The 12,923-nt window shown below is 36.4% G+C and overlaps 1 protein-coding gene across 1 annotated transcript in view; it reads right to left on the bottom strand.

Moving 5' to 3' along the window:
• Positions 1-7,624: 7,624 nt before the first annotated feature.
• The window catches only part of LOC133336779 (protein Optix), a 40,329-nt gene continuing 35,030 nt past the window's right edge, over positions 7,625-12,923 (bottom strand). The window contains exon 4 of the mRNA XM_061545060.1: positions 7,625-8,586. Within this exon, the coding sequence (XP_061401044.1) occupies positions 7,644-8,586 (943 nt within the window). The 3' untranslated portion in view covers positions 7,625-7,643. The remainder of the gene's footprint in view (positions 8,587-12,923) is intronic.

Genomic DNA, 12,923 nt, shown 5'->3' on the forward strand with positions numbered 1-12,923 from the left:
TATATGCGTAAAGTTTCAAACCTTAACATGCATTGGTATTGATTTACCAGCCAATTGAAAATCATGAAAAATTAAAATCGCGAATGGGGGGGTTCCCTTAAATCGGTCGAATATATATATATATATGAGGACTATATGTAAATCTGAACCGATTTTCATGAAACTTAACACACATCATTCTATTTTTAATTTAGTACGCTGTACAACATTTTGAGCAAATTGCAAGATAAATAGGGACTTTGGTGCACCATTTGTCTTAAATCGGTCGAAAATATATATAGAAGCAATATCTAAATCTGAACCGATTTTCACGAAACTTAGCACACATCATTCGAGGCTTAATTCAGTAAGCTGTGCCAAATTTCGTGCACATCGAAAGATATTTAGGGACTTTGGTGCACCATTTACCTTAAATCGGACAAAAATATATATGGGAGCTATATATAAATCTGAACCGATTTTCACGAAAATTAGCACACATCATTCGAGGCTTAATTCAGAACGCTGTGCCAAATTTCGTGCACATCGAAAGATATTCGATGTACCATTTACATAAAATCGGACGATTTTATGTAATTTTCGAAAATTTCTCCAATTTCAATAGGGTTCGTCCTTGGACCAAATAAGTGAAATATGCCAAATTTCATCCAAATCGGATCATAATTGCGACCTGTACTTTGTCAACAAAAATACATGGACGAGCGGACCGACGGACATGCGTAAATCGACTCAGAAAATGATTCTATTCATATTTTCAAAAGGAATTATGGGTGTATCTCGATTCCATTTGCCTGTTACAAACATATGCACAAAGACATAATACCCTGCACCACATTGTGGTGAAGGGTATAAATATTATTTTCTTTGGTCAAAACCGGCCCTACATGCAAAATTTCGTGACGATTGGTCCAAATCCGTTGGCTGTATCATGTTTACAAAATATAATGGATAGGCGGACGGACACTCATGTCTAGATCGACTTAGCTACTCGAGATATGACGATCGCTATACTTAAAGGCCAATATATCGAGGCGATACAAAAAGTATGTGTAGATATAGAGAAACTATAAAGCTTCAAATAGTAAGCCTTAATACCAATCTTTGTATTTTTACCTAAATCTCTCATAACCTTAAAATATTCTTAATATTTGATTCCGTTCTAACTAAGTAAATGTTAGTTCATATACTTAAATGACCTATTTTACATTTAGGTATGTATTTGCACATATTTATTTTTTTAAACAAACAACATAAGTACCTATAGTGACTTGTCACTTTTGGTTTTCACCATACAATGCCTCTAAAATGGACTCATTATTGCACAAAACAACAAAATGTGGTAACTACCAATCCTTATCCTTGGCCATGGATAAATTTTAATCTGTCCATTTGTGGTGATCTGCAGTTTTCAGTGTCATCCTTCCTCCTCCTCTTACCCACACCAAATTGACTTCAGCTGGCGTTTCTTTTTTGTGTTTTGTGGGGTTAATGGGAAGGCATGTAAAAATAAAAACCCACAAAAAAGTGCCGAATGATCATCCGATATGATCTTTAAACAATTTCCAGTGTTTTGTTTTTAAATATTTTCTTAAGATGTTGTAACAACAACATTTAGTGTTCATCCGTTCCGTTCTCTTCTGTTCTGTTCGGTCTGTTGCTCCTCCACTCGTTCGGATCTTGTGCTTGGCAATCCGCTTGTCATTTGTATTTTCATAAGGCAGCTAAGTAAACCACTCAAGTAGGACATCATCTTAAGGCGGCAGTAACAGCACCAACAACAACAGAACCCACAAAAATGGATGGATATCACAGGCATCAGCTTGACGTTGCGCTTTTTATTTGGTTTCTGTTGTGGTAATGGTGGTGGTGCTGTGGTGGCGGTGGTCGGTCACAATGCATTTGCCGGATTTGCTTGTTGGTCGATCAGTCGGTCGATCGGTTGGTTGACTGTTTGTGGTGCATCATCGTTTACTTTAGAGCCGGACGTGTCATCGATGGCGCCAGCGTTTTGTAGTTTCAGGGAAAATTGGGCTAACAGTTGTCTTCTGTTGTTGCTACTTTCCCTGGGAGGAAAATATGCCGAGTAGGAGTAGTCATCGTGCAACGGACTGTCGTCGACGTCTGTTGCACGTTGTTGTTGCTGTTAGAAAGGCAAATGTTGTCATTGCCGTCCGTCATTGGTGTTTACACAGAAATTGATATTTTATGTTTGGAAAACAAATACAACGGACGGATCGCTAAAACAAACACTTGGCTGTAGATGGCGCCTAAAGTCGGAGCATCTCCTCCACTCAAGTGTTTGCAAATTGTTATTTCAGTTTGTAGCATTTCCTGGAAATATACATTTTTGTGATTTTTGTGCTCTTTTTTCAGAAATCATCAGCCTAATGATCTTCGATATAATCGATTTGTGTTTAATACTGTGCTATCATGTTTTCAGAAGAGGAAATATTACGTCGTTTGCTGTTGTATAAAATAGTTAGAATTTATTATTCGATAATGCTGATACATTTTATATCCTTCACCTTAAGGTGGAATGTAAATTCAATTTGTCATTTTGTTTGCAACACCTCGAAATATTCGCCCGAGACCCCATAAAGTGTATGTTATGGTCATGATCATGATGAAGAATACGACTTGAACAATATGTGGTTTCAACAAGAGGTTGTAACATGCGAATATGACTTTATTGCATTTCCTGGCTATTGACATTTCCCGGCCGCGCAATTTCTCGTCGTGGCTGTATCAACTGACCACCAAAATTATGTGAGTTGAACCATTATACTTTTTTATGAACTTACGCGAAGGACTGTGTTTATGTAGATAAACCTTAAACTTTTAAGCATTTAAAAGCCGAAATCCGCCTTATGGCTACTAAGTGTACATATCGCCTTTGATACGGCAAATGTGTCTTATCGAAATATTATTTTTAGACACCAAGATTCTTTGGAGCAAATTCGTTTCAGACAATTTGGAGTCCATTTAGATGTGTTCGATCCTCTGTCTGTCCGATTGGTGCGCACGAGTAACGGTTTTCATCATGCTGGTACCTCCTCAAAAATGGTCAAAATGCATTTTATAATATCATGCGAAAATAGCACCCGATCTGGACTAAACCGGACCCATGAGTACTGCGAAAGGAGTTATGTCACTTCATGCTGTGCTTGCACGTTTCCCAGCGTGTCACAATGTTCACCCCATTGACGGCTGAAATAAAGCTCCCTGTACATAATGGTCCATGGGGAATGATTCTGACTGCAAACTACCCCAAGATACTGGGTGTAACGTCCGATATATTTTCAAGGCATCTGCGCAATCCACTGCTTTATGCTATAAGCTGAGAAGTGGCAAGCTATGCGGCACCAGTGTGGTTTGCGAATATATGTTATACGCAGTGGAAGAATATCCAGACAGACTGCTGTTCTGAGAACTGCAACTCATGGCTCTAGTCGACCATATTTTGTAAGGAGTCGAAGGTTTTATCCGTCCACCGAGACAACTATATGTTGTTAGTGTTTGGGTGTTCCCGACGCCTAGGCATGCCAAGAGAACTTCCAGAACTTTATTTTTATACCCTCCACCATAGTATGGAGGGTATATTAATTTTGTTTTTCCGCTTGTAACTCGTCGATATATTCATTTCCGACCCTATAAAGTATATATATTCTTGATCAGGGTAAAATTCTAAGGCGATCTAGCCATGACCGTCCGTCTGTCCGCCCGTCTGTTGTAATCACGCTATCTTCTGAAGGAATTGAGAGAGGGTCATGAAATTTTGCATAGGTTTGTCTTTTGTCTGCAGGCAGGTCAAGTTCGAAGATGGGATATATGGGTTCACGTTTAGGCATAGCTCCCATATAACAGTACCTCCCAATTTTCGGTATTTTGGGGTTCTTGATCGCGTTTTTCCACCAAATACGCAAAAATTTAGTACATTGAGTTCTTATTAGGTACTAAATGTCTCAACAAAAAATTATAAATATAGATCCACTTTTTCTGGTATTTCCCATATAACGGTACCCTCTACTTTTCAGTATTTTTGGGGGTTTTGATCGTAGTTTTCCACCGAATAGGCTGTAATTTAGTATTTTCAGTTCTTAATAGGTACCAAATCTCTCCACAAAAAAATATAAATATAAGTCAATTTTTTGGATAGCCCCCATATAAGGATACCCCCAATTTTCGGTATTTTGGTGTTCTTGGGTGCCTTTTTCAACCGAATTCGCTGCAATTTGGTATTTGGTAGTCATATATGGTAACAAATCTCCCTACCAAAAATTTTTAATATTCGCCCCCTTTTTGGGGTCGTCCCCATATAACCCCCTTTTTATACCCAACACAACTATGTTGTCAGGGTATAATAGCTTTGTGCAGCCCCAAAAGTTTGTAACGCCGCGAAATAATAGTCCTAGACCCACCTTCAGGTATACCGATCATATCATATCTCGACTAGCTGAGTCGATGTAGACATGTGTGTCCGTCCGTCTGTCCATTATAATTTGTAAACACGATACAGGCCACAGTTATGGACCAATCTTCACGAAATTTTGCATGTAGGATGGGTTCTGGCCGATGAAGACCCCTATTGTTTTTGGACCAAATATTTAATTATTGTCGGTTTTTCTGGTCGCTCCAGAGGTCGCAATTATGGCCCGAACATCGCGATTTTTAATAGGGAGAAGGGGATTGGGCCAAAGAATAACCATGGCTGTTTTGATATAGATCGGTCAATATTTAACGGGTCAAATGGACCATGACTTTTGTGTGAAAAATTACAAAATTTGTATTCTATGGCCTGAAGAACATATACCCGAGAAGTTGATAGTATATACAATAGCAGTAGTTGACCTTTAAGTTGATACCAAACCAATTATATTGTCGTATGTACTCGGATGTGGAAGCTACACTTAAATATTTACAGGTGCTTACGTATTCAGATATTATTTAGTAACCCAAATTTTCCATGAGATTCCAGTTGTGGTTAAGAATAACTCCTATAATTTTCGGTGATGATCAGATAATAATTTTGGGATGAAGTGCACCGAAAACTCAAACACCTATATAGTTCCTGAAGCAATTATAAGCCGAACATCACAACCCAACTCGCAGTGAAGGGAATCTGGACAAGTAATAAGAGGGGCTGTACAGAATATTAGTAATATTCAGAATATATGTCAGTGTAAGGAAGAGGTGCTGTTGACCTCTAATCGGGCAAGCGGGTGCAAATATCACGACATATTGGGTATCGTATGGTCGGCTCCGTCCGACTATACTGCTCCGCTCACTGGTTTATTTTAAAACAGTTATTTAATTTGTTCCGTGTTTGGGTTTGGTTCTAAGACTCTATTGTAATCATTTCATCTGAGGAAGATAGAAAAAAAAACTAGAACATAAGGTTAAATAATTAGCCTTATATATATATATATATATATACATATATATGAACTGTAACCCGCATTTAGGCCTAGCCCGTGTGTGTTCATTTTGAACGTGAACTAATGTTGGAAGAAATAATAAAATGGGCAAAGTTTAGATGAAATCGAAATTTTTGAAACAAATTTGTTCCAAAGAATCATGGGTTCTAGGACCAATATTTACAACCATAATCGGTTTGTAGAATAGTCGGTATAGGTACACTTTTTGTTATGCTCCCTATATTTTTATTTCAAGTACCTGTCAGTATATCTATGGTGGAGGGTATCAAAAGTTCGGCCTGGCCGAACTTAACGCTTTTTCACTTGTTTTCTATTGCCACAATTCATATATGAAATCAAAATTTTTGTCGAGTTTGGTGAAAGTTGATTTTCAACACATTTAACAAAATCGAAAGATCGAAAAGTCTACTTTGTATTCAAAGACAAAAGTCGAAAAGCCTAAAAATCGACTTTTGTCCCTAATAGAAGCTCCTGGTTTTCGTATAGCATGATTAGATTTAAACAGATTTAACAAAATCGAAAGATCCAAAAGTCTACTTTGTATTCAAAGGCAAAAGTCGAAAAGACTAAAAATCGACTTTTGTCCCTAGTAGAAGCTCCTGGATTTCGTATAGCATGATTAGAGCTTCAAAATGAAACCAGCAATACCTTTTGTACAAATTTTCAAATTTCAATAAAACACACTTCAGATATATTTTAAATATTTTTTTTTTCATATATATATATATATATATTTATATAGATTTAACTGATTTGTTTGTTTTTTTATTTAGTTTTTATTATTGCATTCTAATAATAAGCTTTCTATTAACTAAATATATATAATTTTTATTTCTATGTTTTCTATGATATATTCGATAATTCATATTGGTAGGAAATCTTACAAACTATTTACAATTGAATACACTCAAAATGAAATTGTTTAGGGGTAATTTTTTGAAAATAAATTCGATAATAAACATAAAAAATATATATTTAAATAATATTTATAAATTTGTATAACTAAAACAATTTCTTCCAAGTGTTTCGGAAATTCTCACAAAATAAGAAAAAAAACACACAAATATAAAAATATAGATAATATTTTAAATGATAATTTATGGTCTTATTAAATATAATATACAAAGTACTTAAATCATTGCTGATATAATAATATTTAATTATGTTGTTGTTGCTTTTTGTTTTTAGTATTTATTTTCGTTTTGTTTTGTTTTTTTATTATATAATAAATTCTTAAAATTAAATTTAGAAATAAGCAAATAGTATTTAGGATTCAAGTTTTTTAATTTTTTTTTTATTTCACATTGGGAGGGTGTGGATTTGATTTTAACTAGGGTTTATTTTTTTTTAGTATTCGAAACATTTTGAGGAAGGTTTACAGGGCGGGGGGAAATAAGGTGTTTGGTGCAAATTTTGATTTTTGTTAACTAACTGTGCCATCTTTGTTGAGTACACAGATAATTGATTTGAAAAGGTATTACCTCCATTTATTTCCTGGTAATAGGTGGGTGAATTGTTTTCTTTAAAATTATATAATAAAATAATTATGAAAAAATTTCGTGATAATGGTAAAAAATCATAAATAGCTTATAAAATGGTATTTGATCTATTTATTAATTTACAAAAATATAGCTGCAGGCAAAAGCCGAATCCCTTTAAATATTTTGCGTGCTTTAAAATAACAGCACGACCTTCTGGGGGGTTTGAGTTTTCTTTTCTTGCGGCAGCACACATTTATTTGTTACCTCCACCCCTCTCCCCTGTTATTTCAATTGATATTCTGTTTAACATATGTAGTTTTTTCTGATGAAGACACGTGCTGTTAAATTGTCCCCTTTACGCCTTGTAATTCAAAATTATAGGTTATGTTTGGTTTTTCGAAAAGCAGAAACGACATTGGATTTATTTTCGTAAATTGTTAACCGAAAGAAGTCAGTTTTTTGTTTGTTCGTTTGTTTCAGGGTATTGAATATTTAAATGTTGAAATTATTTTTCACACTGCCTTACTCCACCCCTAAACCCCCAACTCTTTTTCCAAATTTTTAACGCCTAACATTTGATTGCTTTTTAAATTTTTTTACATAGTAGTAATTGTACGACATAATACCAGCTTCTGCTGTCATCATCATAACTACCCCTCATTGGGTCTTCATGCTGTTCATCCTCCTCCTCCCGCACCCCGAACTAGACTCTGCTACTTAGACATCATCATGTTATCTCCGGAGCATTGTTGTGCTTAACAATATCGGGCGATGGGGAAAATGGGCGATGCAAAAATTGCGAGCTATGATGATAGGGTGTTGTTACCGCTGTTGCAGAGGCCGTGGCCACCGTGGTCGCTGAGGCTGCCGCCGATGAGGCCGTTGCTGAGGATACACTGCTGGGGCTACTGCTGCTACCACGTTGATTTTGTATTGTTATTGTAGGTGGGTGTTGGTGCGCTTGATGTTGTTGCTGCTGTTGCTGGTGATGATGATGTTGCTGCTGCTGCTGCAGTTGCGTTTGGTGGTGATGATGCTGATGAAGATGCGGATGATGGGCCACCGCAGCCGTCAGTGTCGCCGCTATACTATTCGCAGTCAAATTAAGTTTTTCCGGTGAATTGACACGTATTTTTGGTGGATGCGCCGCTGATGATTGTGGCGAGGACGACGATGACGTACAATCGACAACATAAGCCGCCGAGGCATAATTAGGATGCAAATGATTGCCCCCATTCATGGCAGCCAATGCTTGCGGCAATTGTGGATGTGGTCTTATCACCATCGGCTGTATGGGGAATTGTTGGGTCATCTCTTTAAAATTGGCAAAACTTTGCAAATATCCAGCATTGAATAGACTCGTGGCAGCTGCATCCAGCTTAAACGAAGGCAAACATGAGGGTGGCAACGTTGCTGTGGGATATGCAGGTAAATTACTGCCAGACAATGAATTTGACAGATCTCGTGGTTTATCATCATCGATGCTGAGGCTTTCATCGTTAGCGCCATTCGATGTTGAACCGGGGCTGTGTTGCAAATGTAAACTGCCCGGTACGGGTGAGTGGGTACCCAGCGATATATCCGAATCAGAGGTATCGGAGGGCGTGGGTGAGGGTGCACCATCGGGTCGGCGTCTACAGCCGAGACCGGAATTTTGATTGTGTTGTAATCTGTAAGGAAAGAGGGAGAGAAATTGAAATTTAGTAAATTTTTTTTTATATAAAAAAATTTCTAAGTATTGTGAACTTAAGTCCATTGAAAAGAAGTTCAGGACATATTGTGTTATTATTATTTGATATAGCTTCTCATGCATTGTAACTTTAAGATATATTTATTCAATTTTAAGTGATTATTAATACTCTTTCGAGTCGAGCTTAATGGTCTAAATTTTGCAATGAAAAGGAAAGCCAGGAGAAGAACCTACGTACCCACCATTATGCGACGCGTTTCGCCGTTGGTTAAGCGGCTCATCAGGGATATTGGGCTATGTGGCTTTACAAAGGTCGTACGTTGATAACTTGTATTTATTCCGCCCTGATGCGAAACTTGCATATGCGAATTAAATTCAAATTTGTCAAAGTTCGACATTTGTCTTCATTCTAAGAATAGTCCTTTTCAAAGCAGATTTTTGTTGTAGCGATGTATATTTAATCCGCACACCTTCAATTGCTACCATGGTATACACATGTTTTTTATTCAAACTATATATATTTTTGAGAATACTATACATAACCGTCAGTAGAACATTGTTTTAAAAAAGCAGCGAATTTAATTTAATTATTGTCTACATATAAAAAAAATAGGTTTCTATTAGGTGTGGTTGTTAATAAGCTCTGATAAGTCATTAAATCCCGATGTTTGCTGCATTGTGATTATTTTGGATCAATATTATTGTATTATGAGATTTGCCATCCTATCATGTTCAGGACAGACACCAGGTCCGAATGAATCATGCCACTCAATTTATAGATATTTTCCATAATGAGTTTTACCTCCATCTTTAGAAAAATCGAATAATACTCTTTGAATGGGTATTTTGATCTCTTACAAAGCTTTAAGAAAGCTTAATAATTTTCTATAATAAAATTTAATATTAGCTTTCATTTTATGACTCACTGTCAAGTCATCTTAAATGTGAGAAGTAAAAATTCCCACGTTTCCCTCTTTTTTTAGTAACCAGCTGAGCTGGAGAGTTACACAATTACAAAATTGATCTACTATTTTACACGCACACACACACACACACATACCCTATATATGAGTTGAGAGTTATCGTTCCACTTTAATTTGAATGTTATTGATGAACTTTCAACGAAAACGGAAAACGGATTCCAATTAGAGAATGGCCTGCTAGACAGCTTTGTGGGAACTTAAAATTGAAACAACAAGAAACAGATAGCGAACTTCCTCATCGAACTCAATAAAACTAAAGTACTTTCATTTCAATACCTTGACGAAATTAGACACTGAAAATATTAAATGCTTATTTAATACAACATTTACTAATTTCCAAAGTCTCTAGGGGAGAAGAGGCGAAAAGCAGACAGCTTGGCATCATCTGAGAAAAAAAATTCGATGAAGGCTACGTTAGAGATTGGCCTGCAAAATGGCCGTTTACAACTCAATTTATTTAACATCCAGCATGGCTATGTGTGTTATGATAGCCACCAATTTTGAATGCTTAGCTTCGTTTGAAGATATGCCGACATGTGTGAATATATGACCAAGCTTTTCAAGCAAAGAAAATGACACGGAGAAAAACGACGTACAATATTACGGAATTTTATCACAAAAAAAGATGAAACAAAATTGTGAGGATGAAACAAAATTGTGACGACAAGCATGTTTTATGTGGAAAAATGAAATCTTTCTATGGTAGCGATATAAAAATGTACCTACATTGAGAAATTATATCCGCAAATCCGAATTTTTTCAATTTAACCTATACTCTGACAAAAGTCCCTTTCAATTAGCGGAATGATAAAGGTGCAAACACACCCCTTTCTAATACATGTGACTGTAATGTGGCATTTCTCAGACTTATTGGACGAATGTTGTCATTGCAGGTCCATATTCCGACATGAGTCCAACTATATAAAGGACACACAACATATTTTGATGTTGCTAACCTTTCAAAGTGGCTGTCTGTCCATGTTAAATTGTAAACAAAGTACAGGTAGCATTTATGATCCGATTTAGATAGAAGTTGGCATAGGTCACTTATTTAGCACAAGGACAAATCCTATTGAAATTGGGAAAAATCGGTTCGGATTTAGATATAGCTCTCATATATAGTTTCGTCCGATTTAAGGTAAATTGTGTACCAAAGTCCCTATATATCTCTTCGATTTGCACGAAATTTGGCATAGCGTACGGAAATAAGTCTAGAGTGATGCGTGCTAAGTTTCATAAAAATCGGTTCAGATTTATATATAGCTCCCATATATAGTTATGTCCGATTTTATGTAAATGGTGTACCCAAGTCCTTATATCTCTTTCGATTTGCATGAAATTTGGCATAACGTATTGAATTGAGCCTAGAATGATGTCTGCCAAGTCTCGTGAAAATCGGTCGAGATTTAGATATAGTTCCCATATACAGTTTCGTCCGATTTCATGTAAATGGTGCCCCAAAGTCCCTATATATCTTTCGATTTGCATGAAATTTGGCATAACGTATTGAATTGAGCCTAGAATGATGTCTGCCAAGTCTCGTGAAAATCGGTCGAGATTTAGATATAGTTCCCATATACATTTTCGTCCGATTTCATGTAAATGGTGCCCCAAAGTCCCTATATATCTTTCGATTTGCACGAAATTTGGCACAACGTATTGAATTAATATAGAGTGATGTGTGCCAATGTTTGGTTAAAATTGGTTCAGATTTCTATATAGCTCCCATATATATAGTTTCGTCCGATTTCATGTAAATGGTGCACCAAAGTCGCTATATATCTTTCGATTTGCATGAAATTTGGCATAACCTACTGAATTGAACCTAGAGTGATGTCTGCCTTGTTTCGTGAAAATCGGTCCAGATGTAGATATAGCTCCCTTTTATTATAGATCGATTTTAAGTAATTGACGCAGCATGGAACCAATAGGAACAAAACGTTCTGCAATTAGTATAATCTAACCTGTGACAAGTTTGTTTGAAATCGCTTATAATTGGATAGAGCTTCCGTATATATTTTGGCCTTCACGATTTCAAGCACATAGTCTTCCATATCCGGGCATCAAACTCCTCATGTTACCTTCAGATTGACATCAGGAATTTTGCACAACGTACAAAATTACATCATAAAAAAATTCAGATTTTCGTAGTTGACAGAAGATTTTCTGAGAACTTCTGTACAGACGTAGCCCAACGGATGACCTATTTATTTATTTCGATTTACATACCTTATGGATAGATCTTGGTAGATTCGCATTTAGATAAATATCTCATATTTTGTTTCATCCAATTTCATCTTAATAGTCCTGTTTAAATACCCATAGTGGTGAAGGGTATCATATAGTCGTCCCCGTCCGACTATACTACTTGCCTTACTGTATCCTCGAAGCCTGTTCGTTGCATATATTATTTGATATTATCTAAAAGGGCATTTGATTTTTTAAAACCAATATATATTTTCCATTTCCAATTCCCATTTTCTCCATGTGTACATCCCTTAATATCATCAACAAATCAGTTCCTACTACCATTCCACAATTGAGATATTACCCAAGTCAGAAGATATCTTACTCATATTCTACTTCGTTTTCTTTGATCGGTTCATATAACTGATGTTTGTTGTACATTTGAAATGTGACTGCCATTAATCACTCAACACGTACAATAACAAAAACAAAAAATGCTAAATGTTTTGCCGCTACCAAGGAGGTATGAAGTAACCAAAACGACAACAGCAACATGCTGCTACATCACACGAGCTCCTACTAAATGGTGTTGGTGGTTTGAGGTCTTAAAGGCTGTCGCTTCAAATCACACATTACCTTACATTTTTTCCAAAAAAAAAAAATGAATGATGCGATTTTTTGATTCATTTTTTTGTTTTCGTTGGGCCACCAAGTCCATCGGCAGCCTCAGTGTTTTGGTCGGTCATTTGTCTACTAACACGCGAACATGAACTCACTCTAAACGTTTAACATTTTCAAAATTAAATGACTGAGTGAGTGAATCCCAACTAACAGATAATTATGACAATGTAAGCGAATCAGCTGGATACCGACCAAACCAAAGGTGTATTATTGTTATGGTCCAACCCATCACATTAACTGGCCGGGTTATGGTGTGAGCGTGTGACGTGAGTGTGAGCCATGGCGTGTTTTTAAGATAAATGAACGACATTAGTAAAGTTCACAACAACAAAATGATCAAGAATACTATAGAAAATATGAAAGGGAATCCCATTGATGATGATGTTGGTGAGGTGAAAGGAGCCAACATCGCCACCACCACCACTACCACCACCATGAAATATATCACCTTTGTGTGGTGTATGAA

Source organism: Musca vetustissima, unplaced genomic scaffold (genome assembly GCF_032173495.1).
Source record: "Musca vetustissima isolate MV318-11 ecotype Yass unplaced genomic scaffold, APGP_CSIRO_Mvet_v1 utg8848, whole genome shotgun sequence".
Taxonomy (NCBI): Eukaryota; Metazoa; Arthropoda; class Insecta; order Diptera; family Muscidae; genus Musca; species Musca vetustissima.